This window comes from Anomaloglossus baeobatrachus, chromosome 1, assembly GCF_048569485.1.
Source record: "Anomaloglossus baeobatrachus isolate aAnoBae1 chromosome 1, aAnoBae1.hap1, whole genome shotgun sequence".
Taxonomy (NCBI): domain Eukaryota; kingdom Metazoa; phylum Chordata; class Amphibia; order Anura; family Aromobatidae; genus Anomaloglossus; species Anomaloglossus baeobatrachus.
Genome location: NC_134353.1, coordinates 361,323,008 through 361,335,331, shown reverse-complemented (window position 1 = coordinate 361,335,331; position 12,324 = coordinate 361,323,008). Strand labels below are relative to the sequence as shown.

The window sequence follows — 12,324 nt, the reverse complement described above, 5'->3', positions numbered from 1 at the left end:
TAGAACACTTTTGTGACCTGACAGGTTCCCTTTAAAACATACAACTCTTCCCTTCACCTCTCCAAACAAGCTTACTTCAACACCCTCATCTCCTCGCTATCTAAAAATCCTAAACGACACTGACAATTTTTATTCCCTCCTCGATCCAAGAGCCACAACCTCCAACCTCAGTGCGGATGATCTGGCCAATATTTTAAAGAAAAAAAGGACATTATCTGACAAGGAATTTTCTCCCAGTCTCCTAATGTCATACATTATCTGCACTTCATCTAGCTCATTTTCTGTTTTTGAACCGGTCATGTCAAGGGAGAAATTTTGGGTAAAGATAGCTAATGGTATAGTCATACAGGGTATCCAGAGACCGGTGCCGTATTAGCTGTATATCAGTTCCGATATTAATGAATCAGACAATGAACACATGAGACATGTTCTCTCTTGAGCCAGCGTCACCAACTGAACTCGTGTGTGTGTGTATTGGGTAGATTCAATTATACGGTATGCATTTAACCTTGATGCTAGAACACAGAGTCTAGGGAGGATTCCACGACCCAATTTCTCCAAGCATGTTATGAAATACATCTCTTGTTCGTTATACATTCTTTCTGTGTGAAAACTACTGATAAGACTTCTGCTCATCATTATAAAACTTCTATGTTTGTACATCTGTTCACTTATCCTTGGTAACCCCTTCATGACTAGAATCATATTACAGGTCTGTGCAATTACTACATAAACACAGATAATTATGCAACTACATCTATATTTTGATTATTTACATACACAGATATTCTTATTACGTTTGAACAAACAAGCTATAGCTCAGGCCACCTCCACAGTCACAGAAGAAGTTATCAGACTCCTTGCATCTTCTTGCCCTACTACCTGCACCAATTATTCCCTCACATCTCCTTCACTCCCTTTCCCTGGCTGTCACCATTCACCTAACTAAAATATTTAACCTCTCTCTCTCATCTGGTACCTTTTCCTCCACCTTCAAACAAGCTAAATAGGAAAGGGTTCTTTACAGTTAGAGTAGTCGGATTGTGGAGTGCCCTACTGCAAGAGGTAATAATGGCAGACACTATAACAATGCTGGATGATTTCCACAGTACACACAACATTGTTGTAAATGATTTAGTGACAAAATGTATACTGGGTAGAGGAAGGTGGAACTAGCTGGACCTAGGTCTTTTTTCAAGCTTTGTAGCACCTAGCACCCCTGCCAATCAGCTTTTCATAGTGCTAACAGCAGCCAGATGTGATTATTTTCGGAGCTGACCAGCACAATTTAATCAACTGTATAGTGGCCTCAGTGAGTTACTGTAGGACCATCCCGATTCATGCAAATAGATGTGAATGTGTGGTACTTGGCCCCAGCCACTATATACCGTATTTTTCGGATTATAAGACGCACTTTTCCTCCCAAAAATTTGGGAAGAAAATGAGGAGTTCATCTTAAAATCCGAATACAGTTTACCGGAAGGTGAATTGGCGGGTGGCTGTCTCTGCGGCTCTGTGTGCGGGTGGACAGTTGCGTGCGGGTGGCCGGCAGGGTGCCTGTCGGTGCCGATGGCTGGCTTGCCTCTCTGTGCTGATGGGCAGGCGGCCTGCTGGCTGCCACTCTGTGCGGCCGGGTGGTTATGCAGACTGCGGTGGCTGTGCGGTGGGTGTCCTAGTTTGTCCGCGGTCTTGACTTCAAATGATGGCACCGGGAGTCAGTGCATGCGCAGATGGAGCTCTTGGATGAGATCTCCATCTGCGCATGCGTTGCTCCGGGCACCATTTCTTTGAAGCCCTGACCGTGGACACACTGGGACACTCGCTGCAGCTTCCGCTGACCCGCTGCTGCCACCACTGACCCGCCTCCTGTGACCCCGCTCCACCACCGCTGCCCCCCCTTCCCCTCTGGTAAGACAACACTGGCATATAAGACGGACCCCATTTTTTTTTTTATCTCTAAATTTGGGGTGCTTCTTGTAAAACGAAAAATACGGTAGTTGCCGGAGCTGTGCTGGGCACCTCCTACAACTGATTACATCAGGCTGGTAACAGCTGATCGATGGGTCTGCCGGGTGTTGCACCCCTATTCGATCTGATATTGATAACCAATCCTAAGGTATAAAATACTTCTTGCTCCAGTACTCCCTTCATTAAGACTTCTGTACAGAATGCCATTCTCAAGGCCTAGGCGTCTATAGTAGTGTCTCATGGATGTCATACTCTGCGCTCATAGAAACTGGTGGGAAAAGCATCCTGTTCTCTGCCAGGTTTATTGTTATGCCTGAGATTTTACTGCTATGCCTTGGAGTGTGACAGACTGCATTTAGTACTAGCAACTCACTATAGGGGTTGCAGAGATGGCATTGCAGCAGTGATCTTGTGGCCTATGGGCCCTTTGCCGCATACAAAGATACCAGTAATAAATGGGCAATATGTGGGTGGCAAATATTATGTGACATATTTTGCATTGTGGAGCAGGGGCTAAGCTTGAACATCTCGAATACGCCGTTGACAAGTGTCTTCCAGATAATTTGTGATCAGGCTCTGAAAAGCCTCAGTTTTCTTGCTAAATCTTGTTTCTAAAATGCTCCTCTAATGAGGGTGAGGGGGGGGGGGGGGGGGGGGGGAGTTTAGCTATGTCTTTTAGCATTTCTCCTGTACCACTCACTAACACATGATAGTATAATATACCATTACCATAGAAAAATAGATATTGTTTTGTTTTATTTTTTTGCAGATCTGTTTTTTATCGCTCTTACAAAGAACAAGAGTCTAAAAAAGGATTTGATCAAGAAGAGGTTTTTGAGAAACCTACTCGAGAGACATGTCAGGGTAAGAAAAAAAAATATAAAACATGGGCTTCATAACCTTCATGTTTCCTGGATTTACTGAACTTATCATTAGAACTACTTTCATTGTAAAGGAGAATTAAAAAAAAAATTAAACATAAGAAAATTGTCACTTAAATCCACTTTTTATGTTAAAATGTAACTTATTTTATTATAGCACACGTAAAAAATATATCATTCTGCTCACTGGAGGCATTTGAGGCTTATACCTACTGTTCTTGAACATATTTTAGAAGTCTCATCATTGCAGGTAGGATTATAGTGATGGGTGCTACAGAATAAAGGAAAGAAAAAAAGGAGAGAACAACGGGGCGCCAAATCTAAGTGTAGATGTGTGTAAACACAGATTGTGTGATCATACGAATTTTACACTCACCGTGCAGATTTCTTCTGTTTTCGCTAGTATGATCCGTGTAGTGGATCAACCCTCTTATTAATCCTCCAGTATGCAGCACGAATCCTCGGGAAAAACAATGAGAGTACTGAACAGGTGCTCCCACGTGGGTATTGGAGTAAGTTTGCAAAACTTCAAGAACAAGGGTTTATTAAGGGTTCAATAAAAAACGGACAATTACGGACTGTCCGTTTTTTATTGAACCCTTTAATAAACCCTTGTTCTTGAAGTTTTGCAAACTTGCACTGATAATCCATTTATCCTCCGGAAGCGCCGAAAGGGATTTTGTCTTTACTCCAGTGATGGGTGCTAGTAATGCAGAAACCACCATTCACAATAGGTAATGTCAGTCACCTCCTTCCTATGACCCTGTGACTTTTGCACACACTCATTAGATGCTTCAGTACAAAAGCAAGGGTTTGAGTCAGTCTATTGCTGCTGATCTATATGTGGTTTTCTTTAAATTTTAAGTAGAATAGAATAGAATATCCTGAGAGGCCAGATGGAAAATTATAACGTTCCTGGTGGGATTTTCATTAATTAATACAGATTTTGATTTCTTCGGCGCTCCATTGGGAGACCCAGACGATTGGGTGTATAGCTACTGCCTCCGGAGGCCACACAAAGCATTACACTAAAAAGTGTAAGGCCCCTCCCCTTCTGGCTATACACCCCCAGTGGGATCACTGGCTCACCAGTTTTCTGCTTTGTGCGAAGGAGGTCAGACATCCACGCATAGCTCCACTGTTTAGTCAGCAGTAGCTGCTGACTATGTCGGATGGAAGAAAAGAGGGCCCATACTAGGGCCCCCAGCATGCTCCCTTCTTACCCCACTTGTGGTTTGTAAGGTTGAGGTACCCATTGCGGGTACAGAGGCTGGAGCCCACATGCTGTTTTCCTTCCCCATCCCCCTGAGGGGCTCTGAGGAAGTGGGATCTTACCGGCCCCCAAGCCCTGAGGCCGGGCTCCATCCACAGACCCAGTGAACCTGCTGGATACGGAGCTGGGTACCGTTCAGGGACAAGGCCCTGCAACTTTCAGGTACTCTGTGTCCCCGTACAGACAGGCACGCACACGCCAGACTTGCTGGGTGTGTTAGTGCGCCGGGGACAGTAGCGCTGCACGCTGGGGTTTGAGTCACAGCAGCTTAGCTGTGTGACTTCATGTGCTGGGAACTACCGCGCCGGCCACTCTCGGAGCGGCGGCGCGGCTGGGACTTGTAGTGCGCCGGGGACTTAGCGCCGACCGCGCTTTTACGGCGGCGGCGCTTATAAATCTAGTCCCCGGCTTTTGCGGCCTAGCTCTGCTTCGTTCCCGCCCCCTCCCTGTCAATCAGGGAAAGGGACAGACGCTGTGCAATCGTCAGCGCCGAGGGCTGGAGCCTTATTTACATGCTCCAGCCCTCTCACTAGGCACAGTGGGACGCAGGTTTCCCGCTTTTGGTCTGAGCACGCCCAGGGCCCGCCCCCCCTCCACAGGACGCCGGCAGCCATTCCTGCATGCAGTCTGGCTGGAGGACGGACACAGGCTCTGGGAGACCCAGACTAGGGATTTCTGGCGACCACACACCCGCGTTTAGCGGGCGGTAAGCAGCACATTAGTGCTGGCCCCACTAGTGCCACAGTGTTGTATTGGTGTACTTTTTCCTGTACCAGATATATATATATATATATATACTGCACTGTACGGTCGCTTCTTGGCTGTATACCCTATATTGCTCTGAGGAGACAGCAACATGTCATCCACAAAACGCAAGGGTGCCAAGGCACGGGCTGTATACACTGCTTGTACAGCATGTGGGGCTAATCTACCAGCAGGCTCCAACGACTCTCATTGTGTGCAATGTTCAGTCCCAGTGGCACTTCGTCAGCCAGAGCCTATGGTGGTGGTAGCCCAGGCAGAGACGCCTGTGAACCCTGCCCCGGTGACGGGGACAGAATTTGCAGTCTTTGCTGATAAAATGTCTGTGACTATGACAAAAATCCTGGAGACCTTGCAGTCCAGGCCAGTTGCTCAGACCATGGACACTGCTGTGTCTATGTTCCCCGGTCCCCCTCAGTTGGAACTAATCCGTACTTCAAGGGGGTCCCAGGCATCACAGGCTGAGGGCTCTGACTCCGATGACAGTCCCAGGCCGCCTAAGCGAGCTCGCTGGGAGAGACCCTCCACGTCATCACGCGGGTCAGGGTCTCAGCGAGAAGGGTCTCTATATGATGAGACAGAGGTGGGTGATCAGGAGTCTAGTCCTGACACCGCACTCAATTTGGATACGCCAGATGGTGACGCCATGGTAAATGACCTTATAGCGGCCATCAATAGGCTGTTGGATATTTCTCCCCCAGCCCCTTCAGCAGAGGAGGCAGCTGCCCAGCAGGAGAAATTCCATTTCCTGTATCCCAAGCGTAAATTGAGTACTTTTCTGGACCACTCTGACTTCAGAGAATCAATCCAGAAACACCATGCTTATCCGGACAAGCGTTTTTCCAAACGTCTTAAGGATACACGTTATCCCTTTCCCCCTGACGTGGTCAAACGCTGGACCCAGTGTCCAAAAGTGGACCCTCCAATATCCAGGCTTGCAGCTAGATCCATAGTTGCAGTGGAGGATGGGGCTTCACTTAAAGATGCCAATGACAGACAGATGGACCTTTGGTTGAAATCTGTCTATGAAGCTATTGGCGCGTCGTTTGCTCCAGCATTCGCGGCCGTGTGGGCGCTCCAAGCTATTTCAGCTGGTCTGGCACAGGTGGACTCTTTCATACGTCCAGCAGTGCCGCAAGTGGCGTCCTTAACTACGCAAATGACTGCGTTTGCGACCTACGCTATCAATGCGGTACTGGACTCTACGAGCCGTACCGCAATGGCATCCGCCAACTCTGTAGTTTTGCGCAGAGCCTTGTGGTTAAAAGAATGGAAAGCAGATTCTGCTTCTAAAAAATGTTTAACCAGCTTGCCATTATCTGGAGACAGACTGTTTGGTGAGCAATTGGCGGAAATCATTAAACAGTCCAAAGGTAAGGACTCTTCCTTACCCCAGCCCAGATCAAGCAAACCTCAACAGAGGAAGTGGCAGTCAAAGTTTCGGTCCTTTCGAGGCTCGGGCAAGCCCCAATTCTCCTCGTCCAAAGGGACTCAGAAAGAGCAAAGGAGCTCTGATTCCTGGCGGGCTCACTCACGCCCCAAGAAAGCAACCGGAGGTACCGCTTCCAAGGCGGCTGCCTCATGACTTTCGGCCGCCTCCCTCCGCATCCTCGGTCGGTGGCAGGCTCTCCCGCTTTTGCGACATTTGGCTGCCACAGGTCAAAGACCGGTGGGTAACAGACATTTTGTCTCACGGGTACAGGATAGAGTTCAGTTCTCGTCCTCCGCCTCGGTTCTTCAGAACTTCCCCACATCCCGACCGAGCAGTTGCCCTTCTGCAGGCGGTGAATTCTCTAAAGGTCCAGTCACACTAAGCAACTTACCAGCAATCCCAACAACGATAGGGATCGCTGGTAAGTTGCTAGGAGGTTGCTGGTGAGCTGTCACACTGCGACGCTCCAGCGATCCCACCAGCAACCTGACCTGGCAGGGATCGCTGGAGCGTGGCTACACGAGTTGCTGGTGAGCTCACCAGCAACCAGTGACCAGCCCCCAGTCTCCTAGTTACAGCACACATCAGGTTAATTAACCCGATGTGTGCTGCAGCTAAATGTGCACAGAGCAGGGAGCAGCGCACAATGCTTAGCGCTGGCTCCTTGCTCTCCTAGTTACAGCACACATCGGGTTAATTGCCTGATGTGTGCTGCAGCTACATGTGCACAGAGCTGGAGCCGGCAGCACAGGCAGTGAGAGCGGAGGAGGCTGGTATCAAAGGTAAATATCGGGTAACCAAGGACAGGGCTTCTTGGTTACCCGATGTTTACATTAGTTACCAGCCTCAGCAGAAGCTGGCTCCCTGCTCACTGCACATTAGTTGTTGCTGTCTCGCTGTCACACACAGCGATCTGTGCTTCACAGCAGGACAGCAACAACTAAAAAATGGCCCAGGACATTCAGCAACAACCAACGACCTCACAGCAGGGGCCAGGTTGTTGCTGGATGTCACACACAGCAACATCGCTAGCAACGTCACAAAAGTTGTTCGTTACCAGCGATGTTGCTAGCGATGTTGCTTAGTGTGACGGGGCCTTAAGAGCAGAAGGAGTGGTGATCCCTGTTCCTCTTCGGGAACAAGGACAAGGTTTTTACTCCAATCTCTGTGGTGCCAAAAAAGGACGGCTCATTCCGTCCTGTTCTGGACCTAAAACTGCTCAACAAGCATGTGAACGCCAGGCGGTTCCGGATGGAATCCCTCCGCTCAGTCATTGCCTCAATGTCTCAAGGAGATTTCCTAGCATCAATAGACATCAAAGATGCTTATCTCCACGTGCCGATTGCTACAGAGCACCAACGCTTTCTACGCTTCGTGATAGGAGACGACCATCTTCAGTTCGTAGCTCTGCCATTTGGTCTGGCGACAGCCCCACGGGTGTTCACCAAGGTCATGGCGGCAGTGGTAGCAGTCTTGCACTCTCAGGGACACTCTGTGATCCCTTACTTGGACGATCTACTTGTCAAGGCACCCTCTCAAGAGGCATGCCAACTCAGCCTGAATGTTGCACTGGAGACTCTCCAGACGTTCGGGTGGATCATCAACTTCTCAAAGTCAAATCTGTCACCGACCCAATCACTAACGTATCTTGGCATGGAGTTTCATACTCTCTCAGCGACAGTGAAGCTTCCGCTGGACAAGCAGCGGTCACTACAGACTGGGGTGCAGGCTCTCCTTCAAAGTCAGTCGTATTCCTTAAGACGCCTCATGCACTTCCTCGGGAAGATGGTGGCGGCAATGGAGGCGGTTCCGTTTGCGCAGTTTCATCTGCGCCCACTTCAATGGGACATTCTCCGCCAATGGGACGGGAAGTCAACATCCCTGGACAGGAAAGTCTCCCTTTCCCAGACGGCCAAAGACTCTCTGCAGTGGTGGCTTCGTCCCACCTCATTATCACAGGGAAGATCCTTCCTACCACCGTCCTGGGCGGTGGTCACGACAGACGCGAGTCTGTCAGGGTGGGGAGCAGTTTTTCTCCACCACAGGGCTCAGGGTACGTGGACTCAGCAGGAGTCCACCCTTCAGATCAATGTTCTGGAAATCAGAGCAGTGTATCTTGCCCTACTAGCCTTCCAGCAGTGGCTGGAAGGAAGGCAGATCCGAATTCAGTCGGACAACTCCACAGCGGTGGCATACATCAACCACCAAGGGGGGACACGCAGTCGGCAAGCCTTCCAGGAAGTCCGGCGGATTCTGATGTGGGTGGAAGCCACGGCCTCCACCATATCCGCAGTTCACATCCCCGGCGTAGAAAACTGGGAAGCAGACTTCCTCAGTCGCCAGGGCATGGACGCAGGGGAATGGTCCCTTCACCCGGACGTGTTTCAGGAAATCTGTCGCCGCTGGGGAAGCCCGGACGTCGACCTAATGGCGTCCCGGCACAACAACAAGGTCCCAACCTTCATGGCACGGTCTCGCGATCACAGAGCTCTGACGGCAGACGCCTTAGTGCAAGATTGGTCGCAGTTCCGGCTCCCTTATGTGTTTCCACCTCTGGCACTCTTGCCCAGAGTGCTACGCAAGATCAGATCCGACTGCAGCCGCGTCATACTCGTCGCCCCAGACTGGCCAAGGAGGGCGTGGTATCCGGATCTGTGGCATCTCACGGTCGGCCAACCGTGGGCACTACCAGACCGACCAGACTTACTGTCCCAAGGGCCGTTTTTCCATCGGAATTCTGCGGCCCTGAACCTGACTGTGTGGCCATTGAGTCCTGGATCCTAGCGTCTTCAGGATTATCCCAAGGGGTCGTTGCCACCATGAGACAGGCTAGGAAGCCCACGTCCGCTAAGATCTACCACAGAACGTGGAGGATATTCTTATCCTGGTGCTCTGCTCAGGGAGTGTCTCCCTGGCCATTTGCATTGCCTACCTTTCTTTCTTTCCTGCAATCTGGGTTAGAAAAAGGTTTGTCGCTCGGCTCCCTTAAAGGGCAAGTATCGGCGCTATCCGTCTTTTTTCAGAAGCGTCTAGCACGACTTCCTAAGGTGCGCACGTTCCTGCAGGGGGTTTGTCATATCGTACCCCCGTACAAGCGGCCGTTAGATCCATGGGATCTGAACAGGGTACTAGTTGCCCTCCAGAAGCCGCCCTTCGAGCCTCTGAGGGAGGTTTCACTTTCTAGACTATCACAGAAAGTGGCTTTTCTGGTAGCGATCACATCTCTTCGGAGAGTGTCTGAGCTAGCAGCGCTGTCATCCAAGGCTCCTTTCCTGGTCTTCCACCAGGACAAGGTAGTGCTGCGCCCCATTCAGGAGTTTCTCCCGAAGGTGGTATCCTCTTTTCATCTTAATCAGGATATCTCTTTGCCTTCTTTTTGTCCTCATGCAGTTCATCGGTATGAGAAGGATTTACATTTGTTAGATCTGGTGAGAGCACTCAGAATCTACATTTCCCGCACGGCGCCCCTGCGCCGCTCCGATGCACTCTTTGTCCTTGTCGCTGGTAAGCGCAAAGGGTCGCAGGCTTCCAAAGCCACCCTGGCTCGATGGATCAAAGAACCAATTCTTGAAGCCTACCGTTCTGCTGGGCTTCCGGTTCCTTCAGGGCTAAAGGCCCACTCAACCAGAGCCGTGGGTGCTTCCTGGGCATTACGACACCAGGCTACGGCTCAACAGGTGTGCCAGGCAGCTACCTGGTCGAGTCTGCACACTTTCACCAAACATTATCAGGTGCATACCTACGCTTCGGCGGATGCCAGCCTAGGTAGAAGAGTCCTGCAGGCGGCAGTTGCCTCCCCGTAGGGGAGGGCTGTCTTCGCAGCTCTAACATGAGGTATTTCTTTACCCACCCAGGGACAGCTTTTGGACGTCCCAATCGTCTGGGTCTCCCAATGGAGCGCCGAAGAAGAAGGGAATTTTGTTACTTACCGTAAATTCCTTTTCTTCTAGCTCCTATTGGGAGACCCAGCACCCGCCCTGTTGTCCTTCGGGATTTTTGGTTTTTTCGGGTACCCATGTTGTTCATGTTGAACGGTTTTTCAGTTCTCCGATGTTACTCGGAGTGAATTTGTTTAAACCAGTTATTGGCTTTCCTCCTTCTTGCTTTTGCACTAAAACTGGTGAGCCAGTGATCCCACTGGGGGTGTATAGCCAGAAGGGGAGGGGCCTTACACTTTTTAGTGTAATGCTTTGTGTGGCCTCCGGAGGCAGTAGCTATACACCCAATCGTCTGGGTCTCCCAATAGGAGCTAGAAGAAAAGGAATTTACGGTAAGTAACAAAATTCCCTTCTTTAAAAGGAAAAAAAAAATTGCCAACATTTTTTAAACATCTTTTTTTTTTTTTTTATTAAACTTTTAAACATAACAGAAAGGGAAGCAATAACTTGTTCAAAGAATTAGACAGTGTACATGACATTGATATGCTCAACATTCGAGCAGTGTACCTTGCAGATTACTATAGTGGTAGTTACAACCTTTTTAATTTAAGCTATATGAAAAAAAAGGAAAAGAAGACATGTACACAAAGAGACAATGAACAATGAGTGAGAATGTGAACCACTCCACAATTATGCCTCTGTGATGGTATCAGCCACCAATTCCATATAATGCACATTAAGTAATTGCTGATGTCCCTAAAGCCCCCAATGTCCCCCCCAGGTCTTCCAGACAGTACCATTCCGTATGGCGAAAAGGACTGACTATTTTCAGAATTTCCTGAGGACTATAGTGGAACCCTATAAACTGTTTCCACAGCGGAAAAACTTTCCCTGCTGATTTTTCTTTGCTCCTTTCAGCTTCTAGCAATTCCAGCCCTAATAATTGTTTCATTTGAGATATTATTGATCCCATTGATGGAATATTTGGTTTAAGCCACTCGCTAAAAAGATTTCGTAAAGCCACAATTAAAAATGTGTGAATATTTCTAGGGATCTTCACTTTGTCTATCCCAAGTTGACATTCAGATTCAGGGGGACGAAGCTGATGGAAAAGCAAAGCCTGTGGCGATTGTGGAAGTTTTGTTCCCCAACATGCCTGGATCTGGTCTCTTATTAGCTTCCAGTAAGTTACTACTTCTGTGCATTCCCACACCCCATGCCAAAGGTTTGTATAGGGCACCTTACATTTAGGACATGCTGTAATTCTGTCAGGGCAGCTATGGGAAGGCGGGATGTTAAATCCATACAGCGCTGTGTGCATGAGTTTAAAATAAGTCTCCCTCCATCTCTCACACAAGATGGATTTTCTCACCCGTTCCCACCCTTGCAGTATTGTCTCAGCTATATCCAGATCTCCGGTCCACCTCTCCCATGTCCTGAACAGTTTACTGTGTCTTGCTTTCAAAAATTTGTGTCTTATGTTACCATACAGTGAGGAAATGCTCACCATCTGGGTGCATTGGCCAATAATTTCATCTAGGGCATGAGAGGTAGCTTCCTTTTCTAACTGTCTGAGTCTGGATTGACAGAAAGACCGGAGCTGCAGGACCTGCATGAAATGCTTACTATGTATCTGAAATTTGAGCATGATTTCTTGTGGAGACATCCATTTTTTATCCTCTAAACTCATAATACTCCCCGCTTTCCGTAAATGGTCACTTGTCTGTCCAATTACCGCCCTGACCTCTGCTCCCTGGGGGAATTCGGGGTGGCCAAATATTGGCATATGTTTAGAGATCAAGAAGGGCAGTTGGAAAGCTTTCCTTACTATTTTCCAGCACATTATAGTGTCCCTTAGTAGAAAGGAGGATTTTACCGACTGTGGCAGTTTGGCTTGTTCAGTGTGGATAAGAGCGGTTAGGTCCCAGGGGGCGGCTAACTGTCGTTCTAGATGTGTGTTTGAGTAACAACTCGTGTCGTGCATCCAATCCACCACATGCCTGAACAAAGAGGCGATATTGTAAGCCCGTATGTTTGGGAAATTAACCCCTCCTTCATTTCTTGATAGCATCAATTTTTCTACAGCGATTCTGGGTCTTTTACCTGTCCAAATAAAGTGTGTAAAGGCCT

At 48.8% G+C, this 12,324-nt stretch overlaps 1 protein-coding gene across 1 annotated transcript in view; it reads left to right on the top strand.

The window, feature by feature from the left end:
• POLR2B (RNA polymerase II subunit B) overlaps nucleotides 1-12,324 on the top strand; it is a 149,156-nt gene that overhangs the window by 110,818 nt on the left and 26,014 nt on the right. The window contains exon 18 of the mRNA XM_075352456.1: nucleotides 2,738-2,832. Within this exon, the coding sequence (XP_075208571.1) occupies nucleotides 2,738-2,832 (95 nt within the window). The remainder of the gene's footprint in view (nucleotides 1-2,737; nucleotides 2,833-12,324) is intronic.